At 57.3% G+C, this 20,096-nt stretch overlaps 6 protein-coding genes across 6 annotated transcripts; 4 read left to right on the forward strand and 2 right to left on the reverse strand.

Moving 5' to 3' along the window:
* Nucleotides 1–4,817: 4,817 nt before the first annotated feature.
* SLS55_005001 (uncharacterized protein) lies at nucleotides 4,818–6,458 on the forward strand (the record flags this gene model as incomplete). The annotated part of the gene is made up of 2 exons (XM_066776452.1): nucleotides 4,818–4,911; nucleotides 5,263–6,458. The coding sequence occupies 2 exons, from the start codon at nucleotides 4,818–4,820 to the stop codon at nucleotides 6,456–6,458; spliced, it is 1,290 nt and encodes a 429-aa protein (XP_066634333.1).
* A 1,750-nt stretch (nucleotides 6,459–8,208) lies between these two features.
* On the reverse strand, nucleotides 8,209–8,880 carry SLS55_005002 (uncharacterized protein; the record flags this gene model as incomplete). Its single annotated transcript, XM_066776453.1, has 1 exon — nucleotides 8,209–8,880. One exon carries the CDS (start codon nucleotides 8,878–8,880, stop codon nucleotides 8,209–8,211), a length of 672 nt encoding a protein of 223 aa, XP_066634334.1.
* Nucleotides 8,881–10,119: 1,239 nt separating this feature from the next.
* On the reverse strand, nucleotides 10,120–11,195 carry SLS55_005003 (uncharacterized protein; the record flags this gene model as incomplete). The annotated part of the gene is made up of 3 exons (XM_066776454.1): nucleotides 10,120–10,831; nucleotides 10,878–10,944; nucleotides 10,997–11,195. The coding sequence occupies 3 exons, from the start codon at nucleotides 11,193–11,195 to the stop codon at nucleotides 10,120–10,122; spliced, it is 978 nt and encodes a 325-aa protein (XP_066634335.1).
* A 2,486-nt stretch (nucleotides 11,196–13,681) lies between these two features.
* SLS55_005004 (uncharacterized protein) lies at nucleotides 13,682–14,881 on the forward strand (the record flags this gene model as incomplete). Its single annotated transcript, XM_066776455.1, has 2 exons — nucleotides 13,682–13,685; nucleotides 13,866–14,881. 2 exons carry the CDS (start codon nucleotides 13,682–13,684, stop codon nucleotides 14,879–14,881), a joined length of 1,020 nt encoding a protein of 339 aa, XP_066634336.1.
* Nucleotides 14,882–16,275: 1,394 nt separating this feature from the next.
* On the forward strand, nucleotides 16,276–16,738 carry SLS55_005005 (uncharacterized protein; the record flags this gene model as incomplete). The annotated part of the gene is made up of 2 exons (XM_066776456.1): nucleotides 16,276–16,279; nucleotides 16,332–16,738. The coding sequence occupies 2 exons, from the start codon at nucleotides 16,276–16,278 to the stop codon at nucleotides 16,736–16,738; spliced, it is 411 nt and encodes a 136-aa protein (XP_066634337.1).
* A 1,260-nt stretch (nucleotides 16,739–17,998) lies between these two features.
* SLS55_005006 (uncharacterized protein) lies at nucleotides 17,999–18,390 on the forward strand (the record flags this gene model as incomplete). The annotated part of the gene is made up of 2 exons (XM_066776457.1): nucleotides 17,999–18,003; nucleotides 18,069–18,390. 2 exons carry the CDS (start codon nucleotides 17,999–18,001, stop codon nucleotides 18,388–18,390), a joined length of 327 nt encoding a protein of 108 aa, XP_066634338.1.
* Between the last annotated feature and the right edge of the window lie 1,706 nt (nucleotides 18,391–20,096).

The raw sequence follows: 20,096 nt of genomic DNA on the forward strand, positions 1-20,096 counted from the left end.
GGCGAGGATCAAGGGTCGTCTTATACCCCGCATTGCCGTACCCTCGGAATGCCAGATGGACATTTCAAATGTTTACCACGAGAAATGCGCTCTCAAGTCGACTGTGGAGCCATGCATGCTAGCGCGCGGGGTAACCCAGAACGTCAGTAAAGTACGGCTCGCGAAATGTAAGTTGCATCAAGATAAGTGCGGGGCCAACCCGGTCTTGTTGTTTCGGCTTTGGTATGGAGTGGTGTCGTGGTAACATCGAAGGAATGTTCATGAAGAAATGCAAATGGACGCGATCGTGAAGGAAAGCATACGAAAGCAGTCTCTACATGGAAGTCACTCAATTTTAGTTGAATAGAGGATTACGGTAGGTGCGTCAGCACTACGACTAAGAATTAAACGATCGCGATCCGCCCCTTTGATACTTAATGGGACCCCGAGAAACCTTATTACCCAACGAGTACACTTAGCTTCCAATCAACATATGAAACCGCCACAACAAAATCACGGTCCTCAACGCGATTCTTTTGCATCAAGGTAAAGGAAAATATATAACCATTCATATACTACACCGCAAAGACACTCTCTAAGTATCTCTTAAGCCCTGAACGTAAAGCTCAACAAAACGCTCGGCAGTTGAGAAGTTCCAACGCGTACCACATGCTTAAGCCCCTCAAAGTAGCCAACAAACCTCCCATCCCATATAGCCCTCGCACTTCCCATCTCTCATCCCACACAATACGTACTGCTCACCCTCAAGCACTCCTATGTCGACCGACGATACTTTCTTAACGGACCATTAGCCACTCGCAAGTAGACGTCTTCGACGGGCTCACCTTTGCCTACCGTCATAGTCGTATTATGGCTGTAGACTGAAGCTTCATTTTCTGAGTACCAGCGACGACTCACTTCGGCATGCGTGGCGGCGAAACCCACAAGCAGCATTGGCTGTACATGGCTGCCAAAGAGATTGAAGGGAAGGTTCGACAATAAAGATTTTTTTTTTTAATTGTCATTCGGATGCCTTGCGGGTGCATCACACTACCTCTATACATGAATGTTCGGCACAATAATATCAGACCCTTCAATATCATTACCAAGGACCAAAGTATGCTCCTTATTAAGTTCGGGATTGCAAGAGACTGGCACAATCACATTCCCAGCACCACGAACGGGTTTTTCGTGACCAAGTCCTGGAAGTATCGCTCGGCAGAGACCGCAGCAAGCGGGCTCGAGATACACCTTCTGAAACATGGTCATTCGGTTGCGTATTTCTTGAATAGCGGTTGATCATTCAAGCGGGGGCAGAAGTGTGGCTGCAGGAGCTTCAACAAACATCCACGTCGCCTTCCAGGGACCCACCATACCACCGAATCACCAAAACGACCGTGAGACAGATCGCCGCCGCCCTCCCCCCTCCAGCTCCTCCCTCTCACCCCGCACAATACGTACTCCTCCCCCTCAACCACTCGCCCCCCCTCCACAACCCCCACGGCGCCACCACCCCCACCACCGCACTCACCCCCGCAAGCACCGTATTACCCCAACCCAACCCCAACACCCCATACATCCGCGGCGCAAACAGCGGAAACCCGAACCCGGCCAGCGTCCGCAGAAACGCCGCCGCCCCCGTCGCCGACGCCGCGTAGCGCGTGTACGCATCAACCACGTACGCCTGCGCGCACTGGAACGCGACGATCAACCCGCACGCGAAGACGCACGCCCCGACGTTCGGGACTAGCCAGTGCAAGTGGTACTGCGCGGACCACCCGTAGACGCAGAGGCCGAGCGGCACGAGCAGCCCGCCCGGTAGCATTAGGGGGATGCGGTATTCGGGGCGCCCCGGGGAGGGCGCGTGGGCGCGGGTGAGGGCGATGTAGATCTGTGAGGGGGTTAGGGAGGGCGGGCGGGATGCGTGGGGGAGGGGAGGGGCGGCGCACGCGGTCGTTGAGGGGGTGGCAGATTTGGAGGCCGATGATGAAGCCGAGCCCGAGCGAGAGGTAGTTCAGGGAGGAGATGGTGAGGGTCATGTTGTATTCATCCTTGAAGACGAGGGCGAAGGTGGAGAGGCTGCGGGGGGAGGCTTTTGTTTAGTGGAGCGCCGGGGTTGGGGGGTGGGATGGGGATGCGGAGGGGATGCGTACACGAGATACATGACGCCGTAGAGGTAGGCGCGGTAGAGGGCCATGACTTGGATCGCGGGCTGCGTGCCGAGCATGATGAATGGACGGACTAGGTTTTTGCGGAGGATCTGGGCGAAGCTGTGGTCGGGGTTTTGCCATTCGGTGCGGAGGTTCTGGTTGCCCGTGGTTTTGCGCAGCTGCTTTGCTTTCTTTGCGAGGATTGCGGGTGCGTACGTTTCTCGCAGCCAGATGGTGGCGAGTATCTGAACCATGACATCGGCAATTGACACGGACCAGAAGACCCATCTCTGTGATGTGGTTAGCGTGGTGAGTTGACGTGAGGGAACAGGGCCGCTTACCCACGTCGTGTGTTCCGTCACCAAACCGCCCACTGAGCAGCGAGAGTCAGTATCTGGCATGGAGCACTTTCTTCGCAATGGAACCTGCTTACCAATAGGCCCCACTGCCGGCCCAATGAATGGTGCAAGGCTGTATACGGCGATGGCCTTCCCTCGTTCCTCTGTTTTCCAACAGTCGCTGAGTACGCCTCCGCCGAGCTGGGACGAATCAGCGTGTGCAACACACTAAAGTTGCCACTACTGAAGACTCACCGCCTGTGGAGCGCTACCACCCAGTCCGCTCAAGAATCTGAATGCCAGCATTTGCTGTTTGGTTTGTGCAAACCCGCAAGCTGTATTGAACACCAAGTAGAAGAGGTTCGAGGCTTGCAGGATTACGACCCGGCCAAATATCTCGGAGAGTGGACCGAGGACGAATGGGCCTACGGCATATGCTAGAAGGAAGATGGACATGACAAAGGCTTGCTCGAGCTCAGATTCTATGTCGAACTCATCTGCGATAACTTCCAGTGAGGGTGCAATCATGGTGGAGGAGACGGGAGAAATGAAGGTAAAGCAGGATACAAGAAGCGTTGCTGTCCACTTCTTGCCCCTGCTCCAGTTGAGCGGGTTCATCGGATCGTTGTCGTTTTCCCAAGTAACCTTTTGCAGTAAGCCAGAAACACTTGGAGTACTTGGCGAAACTTACGATGTCGGGATGCCTTTTGTTCTCCTCGTTTTCCGCGGGATTGAGAGCATCGTATGAAGTACCCCTCCCCTCCTCCACATCATGGTTAGCCATGTGTAAAGGGTCGGGCAGTGATATGTTGTCCAGCTCGGATGCAGGGCTTGCAGGTTGCCTGTCGGCGAAAGACCGATATGTTGATACGTCTTCCCACCATCGTTGCTCACGCTGGCTCATCAATGGGGGGAAGTGCAGACTTGGCAGCCGGTACAATGACGGATGGTCGGTACTTTCCGGAGCAGACGATCTAGCAAAGGGGGACCGGACTTTCTCAAGGTAGTATGACATGACAAGGGGCGCGGGAAAAAGCGGAACAGACAAAAGCGAGTGATTAATAGCGAGAGACGGTGTTCTGGCAAGCAAGGAGTCACTGGCACAGCCGTGGACAAAACGTATATGTATTCATGTACCTGAAGCTTTCCCAAAATGCGCAGTGTGTCGCGTGCAAGTGGGCAGACACGGGAAGAGTAGGCAGTGAAGGGCAAAAATAGCAGCGTGTACAGCCTCGCGAGCTGCGGCTTGGGATTCGGCCATGGAAGCATGGCAGACATGGGGAGATTCTAGGTAGCATTGGCGTCAGTGCTTGGCCGGAGCGTGGCAGTGGATCGGGCCTATCAAAAGCTTGCCAATGACCGAAACCAAGCTTGGTGTTCTTTGCTTCGATCATCGCCGGGTTGACATCTCGCAGCCCACCTGAGCTGAGCCTTGCGACCTCAAGGCTGACTTTTGTTTCTCCGTTCGGCAGGAGGATAGGCGGTACGCGACGCATTTACGAGCGGATGACGACGCTAGGCGCAGGTGTGCAAGGGCGTCCGGGTCCCGGCACGTGATCGGCAGCCTGATGCCCCCAAATGCTAGTGGCTTCGCTGCAGGTATATACAGTAAATGCACTACTGACAAGAGAGAGCGGCGTCCGATTGGCTCTACCACGGAGCTGCGAGGTGCGGGGATTAATGGTGGACGGAAGAACGGAATACAGGGGCGCTACCATGGCGGCCCACACGGCGACACAGCACTGTGCTGTCCCGCCTCGCGTGCTGCTCATGGCCTTTCCGGGGGACCGTTACGCGTCATTCGACTGCGGACAGCTATCTGGGCAGCCGTGTCAGGTATGCTTTGCAGGCGTGTGATTGGACGATGGCTGTGCTGCGCGTGGCTGTGCATCCCGGGTACCTATCGCACTCAATCCCGTGCCGTTGCACTACCCTTGATGCTGCGGGGCCCCGGAAACTAACCGCAACGGGCAAGCGGGTAGCTGTTTCAGGTTTCACGGCTCTATCTAAAGATATCGCGGCTGGAACCACAGCCCCACCGCCCTGGCAACGCTCGCTGGGCCAGATCCATACCAAACAATCCCAAGATCCAGAACAATTCGAATCACCACCTGGCGTGAAGGACACGTAACACTCTTGGACATATTTGACAATCTCATGCCACTGCCAGCCATGGAAACTGTCTTGATTGGCATGTGCCAAGCCATCTAGTCCAGGGCTGATTCCATCTTTAGCAATGATAACAGACCATCAGGCGTATCCAAAATCTCAGACACAGCCCCCTGCTTCTGGATGCCTGTTCAGCAACATGGAAGGCGCGGTCGGCAGTCGCGTGCTCTCCTGCTCGAACATGGGCATGATCATGGACAGCACGCTGCCCATCTCAGAGGCGAGAAAAAGGCGGTGCACGACCGAGGACGATATAAGACGGAGTGAGGTCAACGGTGAGTCTCTCGATCAGCACCACTCGACACTCGCTCTAAACAACTGCCACATCGCTTCAGCAGGACCAAGCACTTACTTCGGCCCTCCGAACCCCCCATTTCCCGCCATCCTCCACTCTCGTTCATACCAGACCACCGCAATGAAGCAGCTTATCCCGTGCCCACGAACCAAGCTCCTCAACCTCCACACCAAGGCATCGACGACGACGCCAACCAGCCATGACACCCCGTCCGCAACAGCCAACCACCCACGACTCCCGCTCCCGTCCCCCTCCCCATCCCAATCCCCACCCCTCTCCCCGTCCTACCCCACCCCGCTGAAAATCCTCGTCGCCCCCTCCGGCTTCAAAGAGAGCCTCAGCCCGTCCGAAGTCGCCTCCAGCATCACGCGGGGCATCCACCGCGCGCTCCCCAGCGCCGCCGTGCGCGCCGTGCCGCTCGCGGACGGCGGCGAGGGCTTCGCGCGCGCCCTGGTCGCCGCCACCCGCGGGACCCTCCACCCCGTCACCGTCACCGGGCCCGTCGGCGAGCCCGTCCTCGCGCACTACGGCATCCTCGGGGATATCGACAACAGCAGCAACAACAACAACAACAACAAAGCCGACGAACGGACTCCGACGACGACTCAGCCAACAACAAAAACCGCCGTCATCGACATCGCCTCCGCCGCCGGCCTCGCCCTCGTCCCCCCGCACGCCCGCGACCCAACCACCACCACCACCTTCGGCGTCGGCCAGCTGATCGCGGCCGCCCTCGCCGCCGGCGCCCAACGCATCGTCATCGGTGCCGGCGACTCGGGCACCAGCGACGCCGGCGCCGGCATGCTGCAGGCACTGGGCGCGCGGCTGCTCGACGCGCACGGCCGCGAGTTGCCGCGCGCCTGCGGCGGCGCCGCGTTGCGCGCCCTGGCGGACGTCGACGTCGGGGGGTTGGATCAAAGGCTAAGGGGGGTAAGGATTGAGGCGCCGTGCAATTGGCGCAATGTGCTGTGTGGCCCAAACGGCGTCGCGAGGGTGTATGGCCCGCAGAAGGGGGCGACGGAGGCGCAGGTCGAGGTGTTGGCAAGGGCGTTGGAGGTGTATGCGGAGGTGGTGGGGGGGAGGTTGGGCGTGGAGGTTGCGGAAGTGCCTGGGGGTGGCGCGTCTGGGGGGTTGGGCGCGGGGTTGTTGGTGCTCGGGGCGAGGCTGAGGCCGCGGTATGAGGCGGTGATGGAGTATTTTGGGATTGGGGATCTGTTCGAGGAGGAGGGGGGCTGTCAGTTGGTTGTTACGGCCGAGGGCGGCCTTGATGGACAGACGCCGAGGGGGAAGATCCCCGCCGAGGTGGCGAGTAGGGCGAAGGCGGTTGGCATTCCGGTGATTGCGTTGGCGGGGACGGTGGGGAGGGATGCCGGGGTTAATTATGGGGCGGGCATTGATGCGTTCACTTCAATCTTGAGGGGGCCGACGACGCTGGATGAGGCAATTGGTCAGGCTGAAGATTTGCTTGTTGATGCGGCCGAGAGTGCTATGAGGATGGTGATGGTTGGCATGGCCATGAGAGTTTGACCTAGACTTGTCGTTTACTGTTTTGCTCTCGAGCGTAGTGTGTTCCTGAAATGATCCCATCACCCATTCGATCTGTTTGTCATCGCTCGCTCACTTTTCGTGTTACTAAGATACTTTGTATACATGCCAATCTTTTGAATGGAATGATAACAACCTGAGCATAGATGAGTCGTGTTGTCTGGAAGTTGTGATTCCCAGCTTATCGGAGTGTGATCTCTTTTTCCTGTGCGTTCCATCTTTGCCAAGCGTCAACAGAAACCTGCCCGACTCCCAGCCTCTCTGCAACCCCATCAGTCCATTCAACTATAAGAACATTCATTAGGCATATTTCCTCGAACATCTCTTCCGCTAGCAAAACAAGCTCAACGAGTGAGTTTTGGCAGATCTGTAGTAGGCTCTCAGGATCCACCCCTGTTAGCACTGCATCTTTTACTGTCGTGCATGACTCTAGAAAATTAACAACACTTGTTCCATCAGATAGACCTTGGGGCTTAACGTGACCTCGAATTGTTTTGGGATACGTCCATAGATCCAAGCCTTCATCAAGGTACTGGCGAGCTGCGTCCCGCATTCTCGATAAGTCAGATATATGTTTTTCAATATCAGATCTTGGATGTGATGTGGTCCAGTCGTGATCTTTTTCTTGCCTCGATTCCCGGTTTGTATCTACCTGTTTATACAAGTCTTCCAGTTCTGCCGACAGTTGTGTTATATTTTTCTCGAGAAGTTGTCGCCCAAGACTACCTCGCCACTGGTTTCTTTGCTGATATTGGTCAGACCAAGTTGTCTCTTCCCAGTGGCTAGAGATATTGACTTGTATTCTGGTCGAAATGCTGGTATCGAAATCGTTCCCGAAGAACTTTGTGCCGGTTTCGGAAGATCGTGGAGTAAATTGGATGAGGGAGGCCTGGAAATCTGCTACTATCTGCAGATACTCTGTTTCGCTCTGACTAAGGATTCCTAGCTGTGAGATTGGGACTGCCTCAGCGAAGAATTTCAGAGTGGGTGGCGACTGGCCAGGATCATGCTCTGTCGTAATCATAGGTGCTTGTGTTTCGGAAATGATGAGGGAGTGGATGCGACTGTTTTTTGTGTGGCGTGCTCTAAGTCCAGGCTGGAGTTCTGCCAGGCAGAGAGGAAAATAGACAGCTCCGTACCAACCCATCCAACTCCAGGAGGGGAAGTCCACGGATCGTCTTTCGGGGCGCTCGTCCGATAGCCTGTGTGCCCATAGGAGAGAATAAGGAATGGAGGGGAGGGAAACGCCGTAGGAGAGATGATCTCTATTCAGCCCATAGAGGAGATTTGCTATTCCGACGAACGCATTCGCAATGTCGGATGCGAATGAGAGCATCTTTCTGCTGTATAGCACAATCAATAGCTCCGTGAGATGAGATGATTCCAGCAGACATCCTTCGTATACGCTTGTGCTATCGAAATGTAATACCCAAAGAGGGAATTTCGAGAGCACGTGGATGTTGGATTTCATTGGCCATACGGACAGCCCGGAAGAATTTGTGTCTTTTCCGACTGTCGCCAATAGATTCAATCGGCGGTGGCCATCTGAAGTAAGTACCGTGAGCGGTCGATGGCGCCCCAACTGGTACGATGAACATCCTTTGATGGATTCGTTGCCGTATGTCATCTCTATGCGAAGAGATAGTTCATGTGGAGATAGATTTGGCATTGGTGAGGGATCGACGAGGGTCATTCCTCCTTCCAAAGTCCCGCTGTTGCAGCGAAGGAGGAATCAATCCGCGAGTAAGATAAGACATCTTCTCGATAGAAGGCGCTCTTGAAAAGTCCATGCTCTGGTCACATATTTCGTTTTCTCCATGAAAGGCGGGACGAAATCTCCGTGCAAAGCGTGCGTGAAGACTGGATTGTGATTGCGTAACAATTCGTCGAAGGTCGGCAATTCCGGGATTGCTGAATTGGCGTCGAGCGCGCTGGCAACGGCGATGGTCAGGAAGGACATGCTGTATATATCCGCCATCCGCGCTATGTGGACCTTTTTGTTCTCTTCGTCATCTTGTATGATACAAAGCGAGTCGATCCACAGGTACAACCCCCTGAAGTGGCGGACCAGAGTGATGGAATCTTGGATAGTCTTGGGCAAGCTTTCGAAGATATGGCGCAAAGAATTTTCCTCCAGAAGGAAAGCCGTCCGATCCGTGGTGTGCTGATACTGTGACACATTGCCCCAAACGTAGCTGAGGGCAAAATATCCGTCTGGTGGTATGCGGCATTTCACAAGGCACATGCGCTTGATGTCGATGAGAAAAGTCTCGAAGTTGGTGTCGATGGTGGTAGGATCCGGACTGCAGGAGCCTTTGTGCTGTTCTTTGCACGTTCTCAAGTGTTCCAGAATCTGGGCGAGGCGTTGTTTCCTGGAGATCCTCTTGCGATAGGTCCAATCCATAAGAGAAAGCTGGCCCCTCTTGAGCTCTGTCGGTAAGAGTGGTGACTGAAAAGGTGGTAAAGGTCAGAAAACCATCGAGAGTTGGAAGGAGAAAAGCAAGATGCCTCAGCACTTTATCGAGCGGGGTAGTATTAGCACGTGTGTTGGGGCTGAGTAGAAGTGGTGTCAGCGCGGCGCAGCAATAACACTTTGGCGTCTCAGAGATGGTGTACAGACCGGAAAAGCTGCAGCCTGACCGCATTGTGGAAGACCAATTGCCGGGCAAACGCATCCACTGCGGCGCGTATTAGGGCAGTGCAAGACAATGCAGTGTAACCCGAGTAGAAATCGGCGAACGGGAGGGAGCGGGGCGGCGGGAAGGGTGGCGATGACTGGGTTGGCTGCGATCGATTGACACTGATTCGCCAACAACTGAGAAAGCGTATCTTACATTGCATTTCGACGTGAGCAACGCTTTGGAAGCCACCTCCTCCCCCAACCGCATGACCTCCTCCACGCCCACCCTATCCTCCTCCCGCCGGACCAACAACCAATTCCCCTTCCACGAGCCCGCAAGATTTGAGTCCCCCACCCCCCTCTTCCCGCCTAAAAACTCACACAGCATACCTAAACAGCGGACTCCGGTCCCCCATCCTCAGCAGCTCCTCCTCCGAAAACCTCGCCCTCACCTCCTCCTCGGACCCCATCGCCTCCTTCTCCCGATTCAGCCGCTCAAACGCTCCCTTCAACACCACCGTCGCCGCAATCGCCGCCAGCGAGATGCCCAACCCAAATCCAAACCCCAGCCAATAATGCGGCTTCTGCGTCTCCAGATACACATTGCTCCCGATGGCGCCGCCCAGGTTCCCCATCGAGATCAGCAGCGCCATGCCGACCGCCCTTTTCCACGACGGCGCCAGGTTGTTGCCGATCCACGACAGCACCCCGATCAACGGCGGATACACGCCCGCCGGGATGCAGAACAGGAACGCGTACGTCAGCCCTGGTAGGCGTGGGTGCGGGATGCACAGGAGCCCGAGGAAGCCGCCGGCCGCGACGCAGAAGGGCCCGACGATGAAGGGCCACCGCGTTTGGTATTTGTCGGCGTAGTAGGCGACGAGTACGGTGGAGACGACGCCGAGAACGTAGATGGGGATCGTGAGGAGCTGGGCGTTGGCGGCGGAGTAGCCCAGGCCGAGGATCACGCTGGGCGCCGAGTAGGTGAAGCCGTAGAGGGAGATGGAGTTGCCCTGTATCGCGTCAGTCAGGCTCGGGGGAGGGAGCGAATGGGGGGAGGACGGTAGATACCCAGTAGATGATGATGGCGAACCAGATCTTCCACTCGACCAGCGCGGCGCGGATCGTCGGCCAGTGGAACAGGTCCTCGGTCTCGACGTGCCCCGTCTCGGTGCCCGAGTCCGTCTGCAGGCGGCGCACGAGGAAGCGGCGCTCGGCGGCCGTGAGGAAGGTCGCCGTCTCGGGGCTGTTGGGCAGCAGCGCGAAGCAGCACGCGCCGATGCAGACGGTCGCGATGCCCTCGAGGATGAAGATCCACCGCCACCCCCGGAGCCCCGCCACCCCGTCCATGTTCTGGATCGCGAAGGCGAGCAGCCCCGAGAAGGCGCCCGCCATGGACGCCGCGCTGAAGAAGACGGCCATGCGCGTCTGCAGCTCGAACCGCCGGTACCACGTCGTCAGGAGGAAGGTGCTGGCCGGGAAGAAGCCGGTTTCCGCGAACCCGAGCTGTTGGTGACGTGTTAGGACTGAGATGAGTGGGGGTTTCGGTTGTGAGGTACTCACGGCAACCCGTGCGCCGACAAGACCCCCGTAGCTCTGTACAATGCCCATAAGTGTCATGACGGTGCCCCACGCGATCATCATCGAGGCGATCCATATCGATGGCTTCACGAGTTTCAAGACGACGTTGCTGGGGACTTCAAACAAGGCGTAGGGGAAGAAGAACACGGTGAGGCTGTTGTGTGGTTAGCATGTAGTTGACGTCTGGTTGAGCGACCTACGCGATGTTGTACTGAGAACCCGTGAGGCCGAGGTCGTCGTTCATACCCGCTACTTTCGCGTTCCCGACTACGCAATGCTCGTCAGCCTTTTGGGGCTGCAGATGGGAACAGACACGTACTGTTGCTTCTGTCAATGAACGACAAGACGTACAGGAGAGTCAGCATGGGCAGCAGCCGATAGTCGACTTTGCGGAGGATCCTCTGCGTCTCTTTGGCGTCATATTCCGGGACGGCTGCTTGTTCATCGGATGTGTTCGTCTCGATGTTCTCAAGGTGGGCCGGGAGCTCGCCCTTTTCGTCTTTGATGTCCGTAGCCATTTTCGGGGCGTGGAAGAGCTGTGCAACCTGGCATTCAGCACAGACGAGGGACGGGCGATGTACTTAAAGACCGGTCTCGAAGTGCCCCAGTCCGGGCAATGACGCACTCGGCTGTCGGGCAAGATGCGGGGAGCTTGGCGGCGCCACGATCGGCAGCCATGCATTGCCGTCCGGAGATTAGAGTGCGGGGTTGAGATGTGGACGGGAGTGTTCCGCGGCGGGTAGCTTTCGAGCGGATCCGGATGGCGGCTGTCGTTGGCCATTGCTTCGGCATCTCCGGTCATACATGCTAGACACTTCCCTGAAATAGCACCAAGCATTGCTGCATGTCATCCCGATTTTCTCAAACCTACCCATTCATACTCCCTCATCTTCCCGACCATCTCAACCAACCTCCTCCCCTCTTCCGACTCCAGCGCTCAATACCCATTCAGCACAGCATGGCACCTCTTTGTCTTCTTACTTCTTCCGCTAGAGCTTCCGCCTTTCCCAATTCCTCGTTATATTGATGCTACATCTGCCCCACACGAACCGCGACTCACCCCTCCTTCACACCACCATGGCGGCGAAGCACGCCCAGAACGCCGCGCGATACCCCTCCAGCAGCCTTATCGGTGCCGTCCCGACCGCACGAGCCGGAAAGCCCGCCGAGATATGGGCTGGTTTCAAGTGAAGTTCGGGCCGCAGATTAGCGGGGACTCTGCTTGTCAAAGGGCGTGGCGACCTGCAGTATGGATCGATAGCCCAACAACTGAAGCTCTCAGCCGCGTGGTTGGGAGAAGAAGTAGGTTCTCCGCGGAGTTGGAGCTTTGGATACGACGAGCAATAATCCGAGTCCACCAGACACCTCTCACAGATTAAGAAAAAATCAGAAGCAAGCTGCGGCTATTTCAATACATTGGTGCGATCTCGGCCGAATACGTCCTTAGCCTCGGGCTTTTGGGTGAGCACTGAGCAGCAATCGTTCGCAACTGCCTTTGTAGGAGCAACGAGGAAGGCGGCCCCGGCCAGTCGAATGCTCTTACGTCAAGTCATCATGCGAAAAAAAAAAAAAAAAAGAATTCTGCGTGCGCTATTCCTAGCACATTTCAAATCCTCTGCTTTAAAGTTTGATATATAACTAACGCCAGCGCTCCAAAGTCCCTCGCTCGACCACACCACCTACCTCACACCCCAGCAATCACCGTCATCTGCGTTTCCAGCCAACAACATGGCCCAAGCAACCCCCACCACCCCCGCCGCCTCCGCGCGCCAACAACCCATCCTCATCCGCCCCGCCCTCCCCCCCGACGCCCCCGCCATCGCCGCCCTCGGCGCACACGTCTTCAGCGCCACATTCGGCCACTCCGTCTCCCCCGACGAACTCTCCGCCTACCTGTCGAAAGAATACACACCCGCCTCCATCACATCCGACCTGCAGAACCCCGCCAAAGACACCTTCGTCGCCGTCGACAGCAACAACGCCAGCAACAACGCCGACAACAACGACGCCAAAATCCTCGGTTTCGTGACGCTGACGCAAGGCACCAGCGAGCCGTGCGTGGACGCGCTGGAGAGCAAGGTCGAGCTGCAGCGCATTTATGTTGATACGACTGCGCAGGGGAGGGGGGTCGGCGGGATGCTGGCGAGGGAGGTGGAGGGGGTGGCGAGGGAGAAGGGGTTCGAGCATGTGTGGTTGGGGGTGTGGGAGGAGAATGCGGGCGCGCAGAGGGCGTATGAGAGGTGGGGGTATGGGAAGGTGGGGCAGCATGATTTTGTTATCGGGACGGTTGTGCAGACGGATTGGATTATGGTGAAGAAGCTGTAGATGGGGGGAGAGATGGCGTTGATGGGAGATAGATGCTCTGTTGGGGCGTTGGATAGATGGGTTAGAGATAGCTGGGGTTAGAAGCTGTGTGGTTTTCGAATGCTGAGAGGCCAGGACTGCTGGCTGAAAATCAAGAAAGTAGCACATTTTCTGAATACGTCCGGTGCCCTGTTGCATACCGGGGAAATCTCCAGTCCTTGCTTGATGTACGTTTCTCCGCGGCACACGTAATGATAATAGACTTTCGGGTGTGGCCGTTTGGCAGCGCCGCCAGTGGGGCCATGTCATCCGTAGGGCGCAGTCGCTCAGACCAGCAGCTAGCCTACACAGTACTAGATAGCCAGGCCACTAATGTCATCATCATCAGTCGCTGTAGAATCGTTCAAGTGCACTCGATGGCACTTAGTCATGTAAAGTGGAATATGGCCATCGCCTGCCAATCGCGCGTCATGTCGGCTACGCAAATGACTCACGACTCCGGCGAGTTCCCCGGAGCCCCTGCGGTCAGGGGTTGGGGCAAAAGATCGACTCGGGCGGTAAAAGATGAGTTAGTAGCCGTCGGGCCTCCCAACCTTATACTATCACAGACCGGCGCGCGAATCCACCTCCCCGGACCGTGTCCCGCCGTTCATCTTTTTCCCATGGCTTCGGGTGGCTCGGACTTCGTGGACGTGGCGATATGCGTAAACACTGCGGGCAGTGACGTCAACCACGGGGGATTCGGCTCGGGCGACGAGATCACGGGCGAGGTGGTGGTGAAGATGCCCGCCGAAGCCCACATCAAGAGGGTGGATGTCTCGCTCACCGGTGCGCTAGAAACCGCTGGGGGTCGTGGATGACGCAGGCTGACACGCGCGGAGCAGGGCGGGCACACACCAGTGTCGACAACATGGTTGCTCTGGGGCCAGTGGGGACCAAGAAGCGCTTTCTGAAGCTAAGACACGGCAACGGCACGCCAACGACCAACGCGGATGGCAGCTGCACCATCCCCTTCAGCTTCACCGTCCCCCACGGCCTCGACCCGGAAACGTGCTCATGCGTCTCGTTGCCGGACGATCATCTGCAGCTCCCGCCGACCGTGGGCGGAAGCCACAAGTGGGAACACGACGGCCAGGTGCTCGACGACCCCACGCCCGACATGGTCGACATCTGCTACAAGATCAGCGCCAAGGTCATGGTCAGCGACCGCCAGGGCCGATCCATCGCGACCGAAACGACCAACAAGGTGCGCGTCGTGCCGAGCTTCCCAGAGCCGCCGCCGCTCTTCTCGAGCGAATGCCGCATCCGCGAGGAAAAGGTGGTCCGGCGCAGCATCTTGACCGGCAAACTGGGCTGCCTGGTCATGGAGGCGCAGCCGCCCAGCGCCATCAAAGGCATCAAGGCCGACGCGGCGACGCTGGCGTCGACCAAAGTGCTTGTCCGATTCGACCCAGCATCGCATGATTGCGCGCCCCCCTCCCCGGAAGACATCACGCGCAGATTCCAGGCCACGTCCATCTTCAGGGCGGGGCCCAAGGGCACCTCCAGCAACGGACAGACGACTTACCCGACGGAGCGCTCGTACTCGGAGGTCATTTCGCTGCCGCCATTCCGTCTCGCCGGCGCGCAATGGCTGAAGCGGTCGCCGGGCTGGGAGCATATGCAGTTGGCGAACGGCTGTGTCGAGCCGTCGGACCTGATTGCGCCCTCGTCTGGCTACATCGGGGGCGTCTACTACCTGCTGAAGCTGGCCATCCCGGTGGAACTGCCGGCCGGCAGGGTGTTCGTGCCTACCTTTGCCTCCTGCCTGATCGCGCGGACGTACGAGCTGGACATTACGCTTTCGCTGTCGGCCGCGGCCTCGATCTCGGTGCGCATCCCGCTCCACATCTGTTCATAACAGCAGGAACGAGCAAATTCGGCTGTGACGCACAAGACGGTGCAAGCGCGATTGCCGAGACGGAGGCGGGACGGCTCACCTGCCTATGTTCGACTCGATCCGCCGCACCCAATCTATCTTCCCCGGTAGCGCTGACCGCCAATAACAACACCCCGCGTATAAATGTCAAAACCTTCTTTCAACATTCCAAACCACCTTTTCGCCGTTTCCTGGCCATTGCATCCCACCATGCTGCTACCCATCCCCGTGACGTGCGCCCTGGTCCTCGCCCTCGCAACCCTCGCCTCCGCCACCTCCACCAGCAACGACAAGTACACCGCCCACACCAGCAACGGCCCCATCGTCGGCCACGATGCCCCCGGCTCCGTGATCGAATACCTCGGCATCCCCTACGCGCAGCCGCCAACCGGGCCGCTCCGCTTCGCCGCGCCGCAGAAATACGTCAACAACGCCAACGACACATTCATCGCATCGCACTACGGGCCGACCTGCCCGCAGACCCCCTCAGCGCGCGTCGCCTACCCAGACCGCACGCCGCAATCCCAACGCATCGTCGCCGCCTTCGCGGGGCAGCTCAACCACACGCAGAGCGAGGACTGCCTGACATTGAACATCTGGACGCCCACCTCTGCCTCCTCCGCCTCCTCGCCTCGGAACGCGACGGAGGAACCCCTCCCCATCCTCGTCTTCATCCACGGCGGCCGCTTCACCATCGGCGAATCCCACACCCCCTTCTTCGCCGGCGCCCCGCTGTCCGCCTCCCAGCGCCTCGTCGTCGTCACCCTCAACTACCGCGTCGGCATCTTCGGCTTCCCCGCCAGCCCGTCCGCCTCCAAGAACCTGGCCTTCCGCGACCAGCGCCTCGCCGTCGAGTGGGTGCGCGATAACGCGGCGTCCTTCGGCGGGGACGCGGCGCGCATCGTCGTCGCGGGCCAGAGCGCGGGGGGCGCGGCGGTGGATTACTGGACGTATGCGTGGAGGGGGGAGGAGGAGGCCGTGGTGGCGGGGGTCGTGGCGCACAGTGGGAATGCGTGGAGTTTTCCGAGGAGTGGGGCGGGGGAGGCGGCGGGGAGGTGGTGGGGTGTGACGGAGGCGGTTGGGTGTGGGGGCGAGGGGGACGATGAGGCGAAGGTGTTGGCGTGTATGCGCGGGAAAGATGTGGAGGCGGTTAAGGCGGGGGTCGCGGCGATCAGGCTGCCGCCGGTGAATGGGCAGGGGAGGTCCGAGGCGGTGTTTCAGCCGACGGTGGATGGGGAGACGGTGTTTGCGCTGGAGGAGACGGTGGGGATGACGGAGAGGGGCGAGTTTGCGAGGGTGGTGAGTTGGGGTTTTTTCTTGCCGTTCCGTTGCCTCCTTCCCTCCAACTCCATCATCATCGCGCGGGACTGGAAGAGATGCGTACTAATACCGCGAAACCAGCCCTACCTCGTCGGCAACACACACTTCGAAGCCGGCTACTACCGCTGGGCGGCCTACGGCGCCGGCAGCCTCCTCACCGACGCCCAATGGGACGCTTTCAACCTCGCCACCTTCACCTGCCCCAGCACTTACGGCGCCGCCGCGCGCGCCCGCTTCGGCGTCCCCTCGTGGCTTTTCCGCTACGGCGCCGACTGGGACAACCTGCGCCTGTACCCCAACTCGAGCGCCTACCACGGCAGCGACATGCACGCCCTGTTCGGCAATTCCGAGCTCGTCACTGGCATTCCCGACGAGGAGGAGCAGAAGCGGTTGACCCACGTCGTGATGGGGGCTTGGGCGGCGTTTGCAAGGGATCCGTGGCGTGGACTCGAGGAGCTGGGGTGGGGGCAGTATGCGAACGGTGAGTCCATCTCCTTTGTTGCGAGTGAGTGGTGCTGACTTGGTGGGCCAGATACGTTGGTCGAGTTGGGCTTCAACAAGAGCGCCGTGCCGAGCTTCGTTTCGCCAATGAAGTATGCTGCAGAGTGTGCGTCGCTGAATCTCACGTATTGGGATTTGTAGTCATAGCCGGTGATTCGTGGGTAAAAAGAAGCGTATTAATACGGACGTGGACAACGGATTGTGATCCTGGAGTGCATGCCAAAGCTGCGCACGGGTCAGCCCATTTTGCACCCTTGGTTCCGCAGGTGATCCAGCCGTGGACTTCAAGTAAGTATTCACCTGAGTATAAGAGCTAGCGAGGGTCATTCATCTCTTCTGCTCATGTGTGACTTCATCGCTATCGACACTGAACCATGTATTCGAACAAAGTGGCTCAACTACGTCGGGTAGGTTATTTGTAGGGTACCTTTGGTAGCAAAAGCAATGCGCGCTCTTCCGGCCGCACTTCAATAATGAGACTTCTATGCAAGAGACGGATCTCTCTTTGAAGTCCAAGCGGTTAGCCAAAGTGGTTGCTCTAGTTCGCGTTCGTCAGACGGTGAAGTCGGTACCGGTCAACTTGGAGCCTTGAAAGACGAGAAGGCGGTGGCGATGGGGTCAAGCACTGTGCTGCGGGTGTGCATCGCGGCCGGCTAGAATAATGCTGGGGCCAGCTGCACAGGCGAGGGAGAATGATGATCTGCACGGGCGCTGGAGATCGAGAGTTTCGACTGGTCTCCGCCTCTTCTCCAGCACCGCGATCGTGAGACAGTGGAGATGAGAGGGTTTCTCCATCGCCCTTCTGCTCTCAGCAGAGTAGATCGTACATTTTCTTGCCACGCATTGGGAAGTATTGTGCTCGCGATGGCCGCTGCAAGTAAGCTAAATGATGCGGCCTTTTCCTCTTTCGTCGGCTTCCTGCGTCATTGGCCGGGCCGACTACCCCCAACCTCCTATACAGCCCCGCTTCACGGAGCCACGCTGGTACATGCGCCGGACGTGCTGAGATCCGAGATGGGTGCCAGATCTGATCGTCAACTTTATCTGGCGATTGACGTGCCGATCCGCATGATCAACACGGGCTCAGCTGGTGTCAGTTTGGCTAGCCCTTCAAACGGAGCCTATCACGTCCACCCATTCATCTACCAAGAGAGCCGAACACCACGCTACAGCGACTACTTCCACTTCCAGTACAAGCAATATTCCGCATTGTAGACGATCTACCGGTCGGGTACCAGATGTAGAAAGAAGATGCAAAGTCTCTCGCTGATCCCATCCATGACGTCCGAAGCAAAGGAGACAGTCGGCAGTTGAAGAGTATAAGAAGCTCATAAACAGCTACAGCAAGACCAGCATCCACCACCCCAACCGACCACTCCACCCCCCAACCGCCGCTCTCCTCCACCGCCAAAATGCACTTCCTCGCCAAGCTCGCCGTCTCCCTCCCCGCCATCGCCGGCGTCGCCTCTGCCGCAGTCCTGCCTCGCGCCGTCGACTCGGACACCATGATCAGCGCCCTGAAGGACCTCGCCCAGCGCTCCAGCGACACGGGCGATCTGGCCAAGGCGCTGGGCCCGGCCGACCAGAACCCCACGACCGACAACTACGCGGTACATAAGACCTCACCCAAGCATTTCCCTTTTCCCCAGCATGGGCTGACGAATGAATAAAATGCAGGCCGCCGTCAACGGCCTCCGCGACCTCATCACCGCCACCGGCGCCGACGTCACCGCCGCGGCCGAGACGCAGCCCTACGCCGACGATGCTGCCCAGCAGGCCGTGTGCGATGCCTACAAAACCGTAAGCCGCAAGCCAAAAGGAGGAAAAAGCTAGTGCTTACCAAATCACCCCTCGTGCTACAGTTCGTCACCTTCCAGTCGGAGATGCTGAACAACTTCATCGGCAAGTCGTACATCGCCGACGGCGGCTTCGGCGCTCCCTTCGCCGCCGCCTTCCGCTCGTTGGAGGGCGCCGATGACGTAAGTTCAATCTTCTTCCTCTTCTTTTCCTTTTTCGAGAGGTGTTTTTTGAGCTGATGTTTGTGATGCTAGGCTCTGTCGTTCGAGATCATCGACGCTGTTCCGTCCTGCGCTGATGCCGCGACCGAGAACAAGAACATCCTCGACGACAAGCTGAGCAAGGCTACCTGCGCCTACAGCCCTGGCGATATTTGCTAGATGACTGTTGGGATGATCTGCTGCCTGGACGAGGCTGAGGCTTTGTTGTGCGGGGGCTGGCGGCAGGGTTGCGTGAGATCATGAATGAGAGCGAGATATGATGAGATACCGGCATTAAAATGACGAATAGAGTAATAGAGTAATATATTTATTAGAGCTTGAAGATCGCAAACAGATTGTTATGCGTACATGACTAAAATAGCTCAGTGAACGAGATGAATATAAAACAAGATCCGATCGACGTTATGGCTGCACAGACAGTCTGTTCGGCGACGCCTACGGTAATGGCCTTTTCTACTATGTATACAAGACTCGGGGTGTACGCGGCATGTGCTCTCTCGGATGGACGAGAGATTGCGATATACTTCCGGCGAGACACGGGCTTTCAGCTTGCACAGTGCTTGAGCGGAGCTGTGGGTCTATCGGAGCTCGGCAACGAATGATAGTAGAAATTACTCACACTATTATCGGCTTTAGATTTCCATGCATACGCGCCCCAACCAACCCCACCTACTTATACGCATTTGAGCATGTCGACCGAGAAAGGTGTGTGACAAGAAAATTTCGCTGCGGCTATGTGTATTCCGAAGACGAAAATCGCCCACATGCATTTACACTGTAACTATGAGTGAGCGACATGGATCTTGGTCGTATCTGCGACATGTACATACTTCTGACAAAGGCTTAAGTAGCCGAAAGCGAAGCGCGCAATAAAAGTGACTTAAATGTATCTAACACTTCTGCTCTCTCGAAACGTTTCATTTCAGTCGTTGCATATGCCAAGATAAACACAAGTTAATTTCCCCAGCATGTAAGTACGTGATCGGAGCTCTAATAGTCAACGCTAAAAGTATGGATAAGACGGAATTAACATTGCATTTGGCCAAGCAAACGACGCTACTCACTGGCCCAGTAATCTTGCGACCAGTAAATGTTAGTTTCGAATTTGAACATGGCCTATTATTGCACAAGCTATTCTTTCATCTGGTGTCGAAGTGTAGAGGCTTGGAGTGTAAGGACCATGAAGCAAAGTAGCTTTCGGAGCTTTACTTAGTATTTTGTAGAAAGCTTATTTACACCAAGCCAAACACTTGCAAGAAAGCGAGGTTGCTCGAGCGATACGAGTTGATATCAACGCGCAAAATTGGGTTTGATCATCGGCGAGGCTGAGTTTGATCGTCGGGGCTGAAAGGGCCTGA

The sequence above is a fragment of the Diplodia seriata genome (genome assembly GCF_021436955.1).
Source record: "Diplodia seriata strain FDS-637 chromosome Unknown scaffold_4, whole genome shotgun sequence".
NCBI classification, from domain to species: Eukaryota; Fungi; Ascomycota; class Dothideomycetes; order Botryosphaeriales; family Botryosphaeriaceae; genus Diplodia; species Diplodia seriata.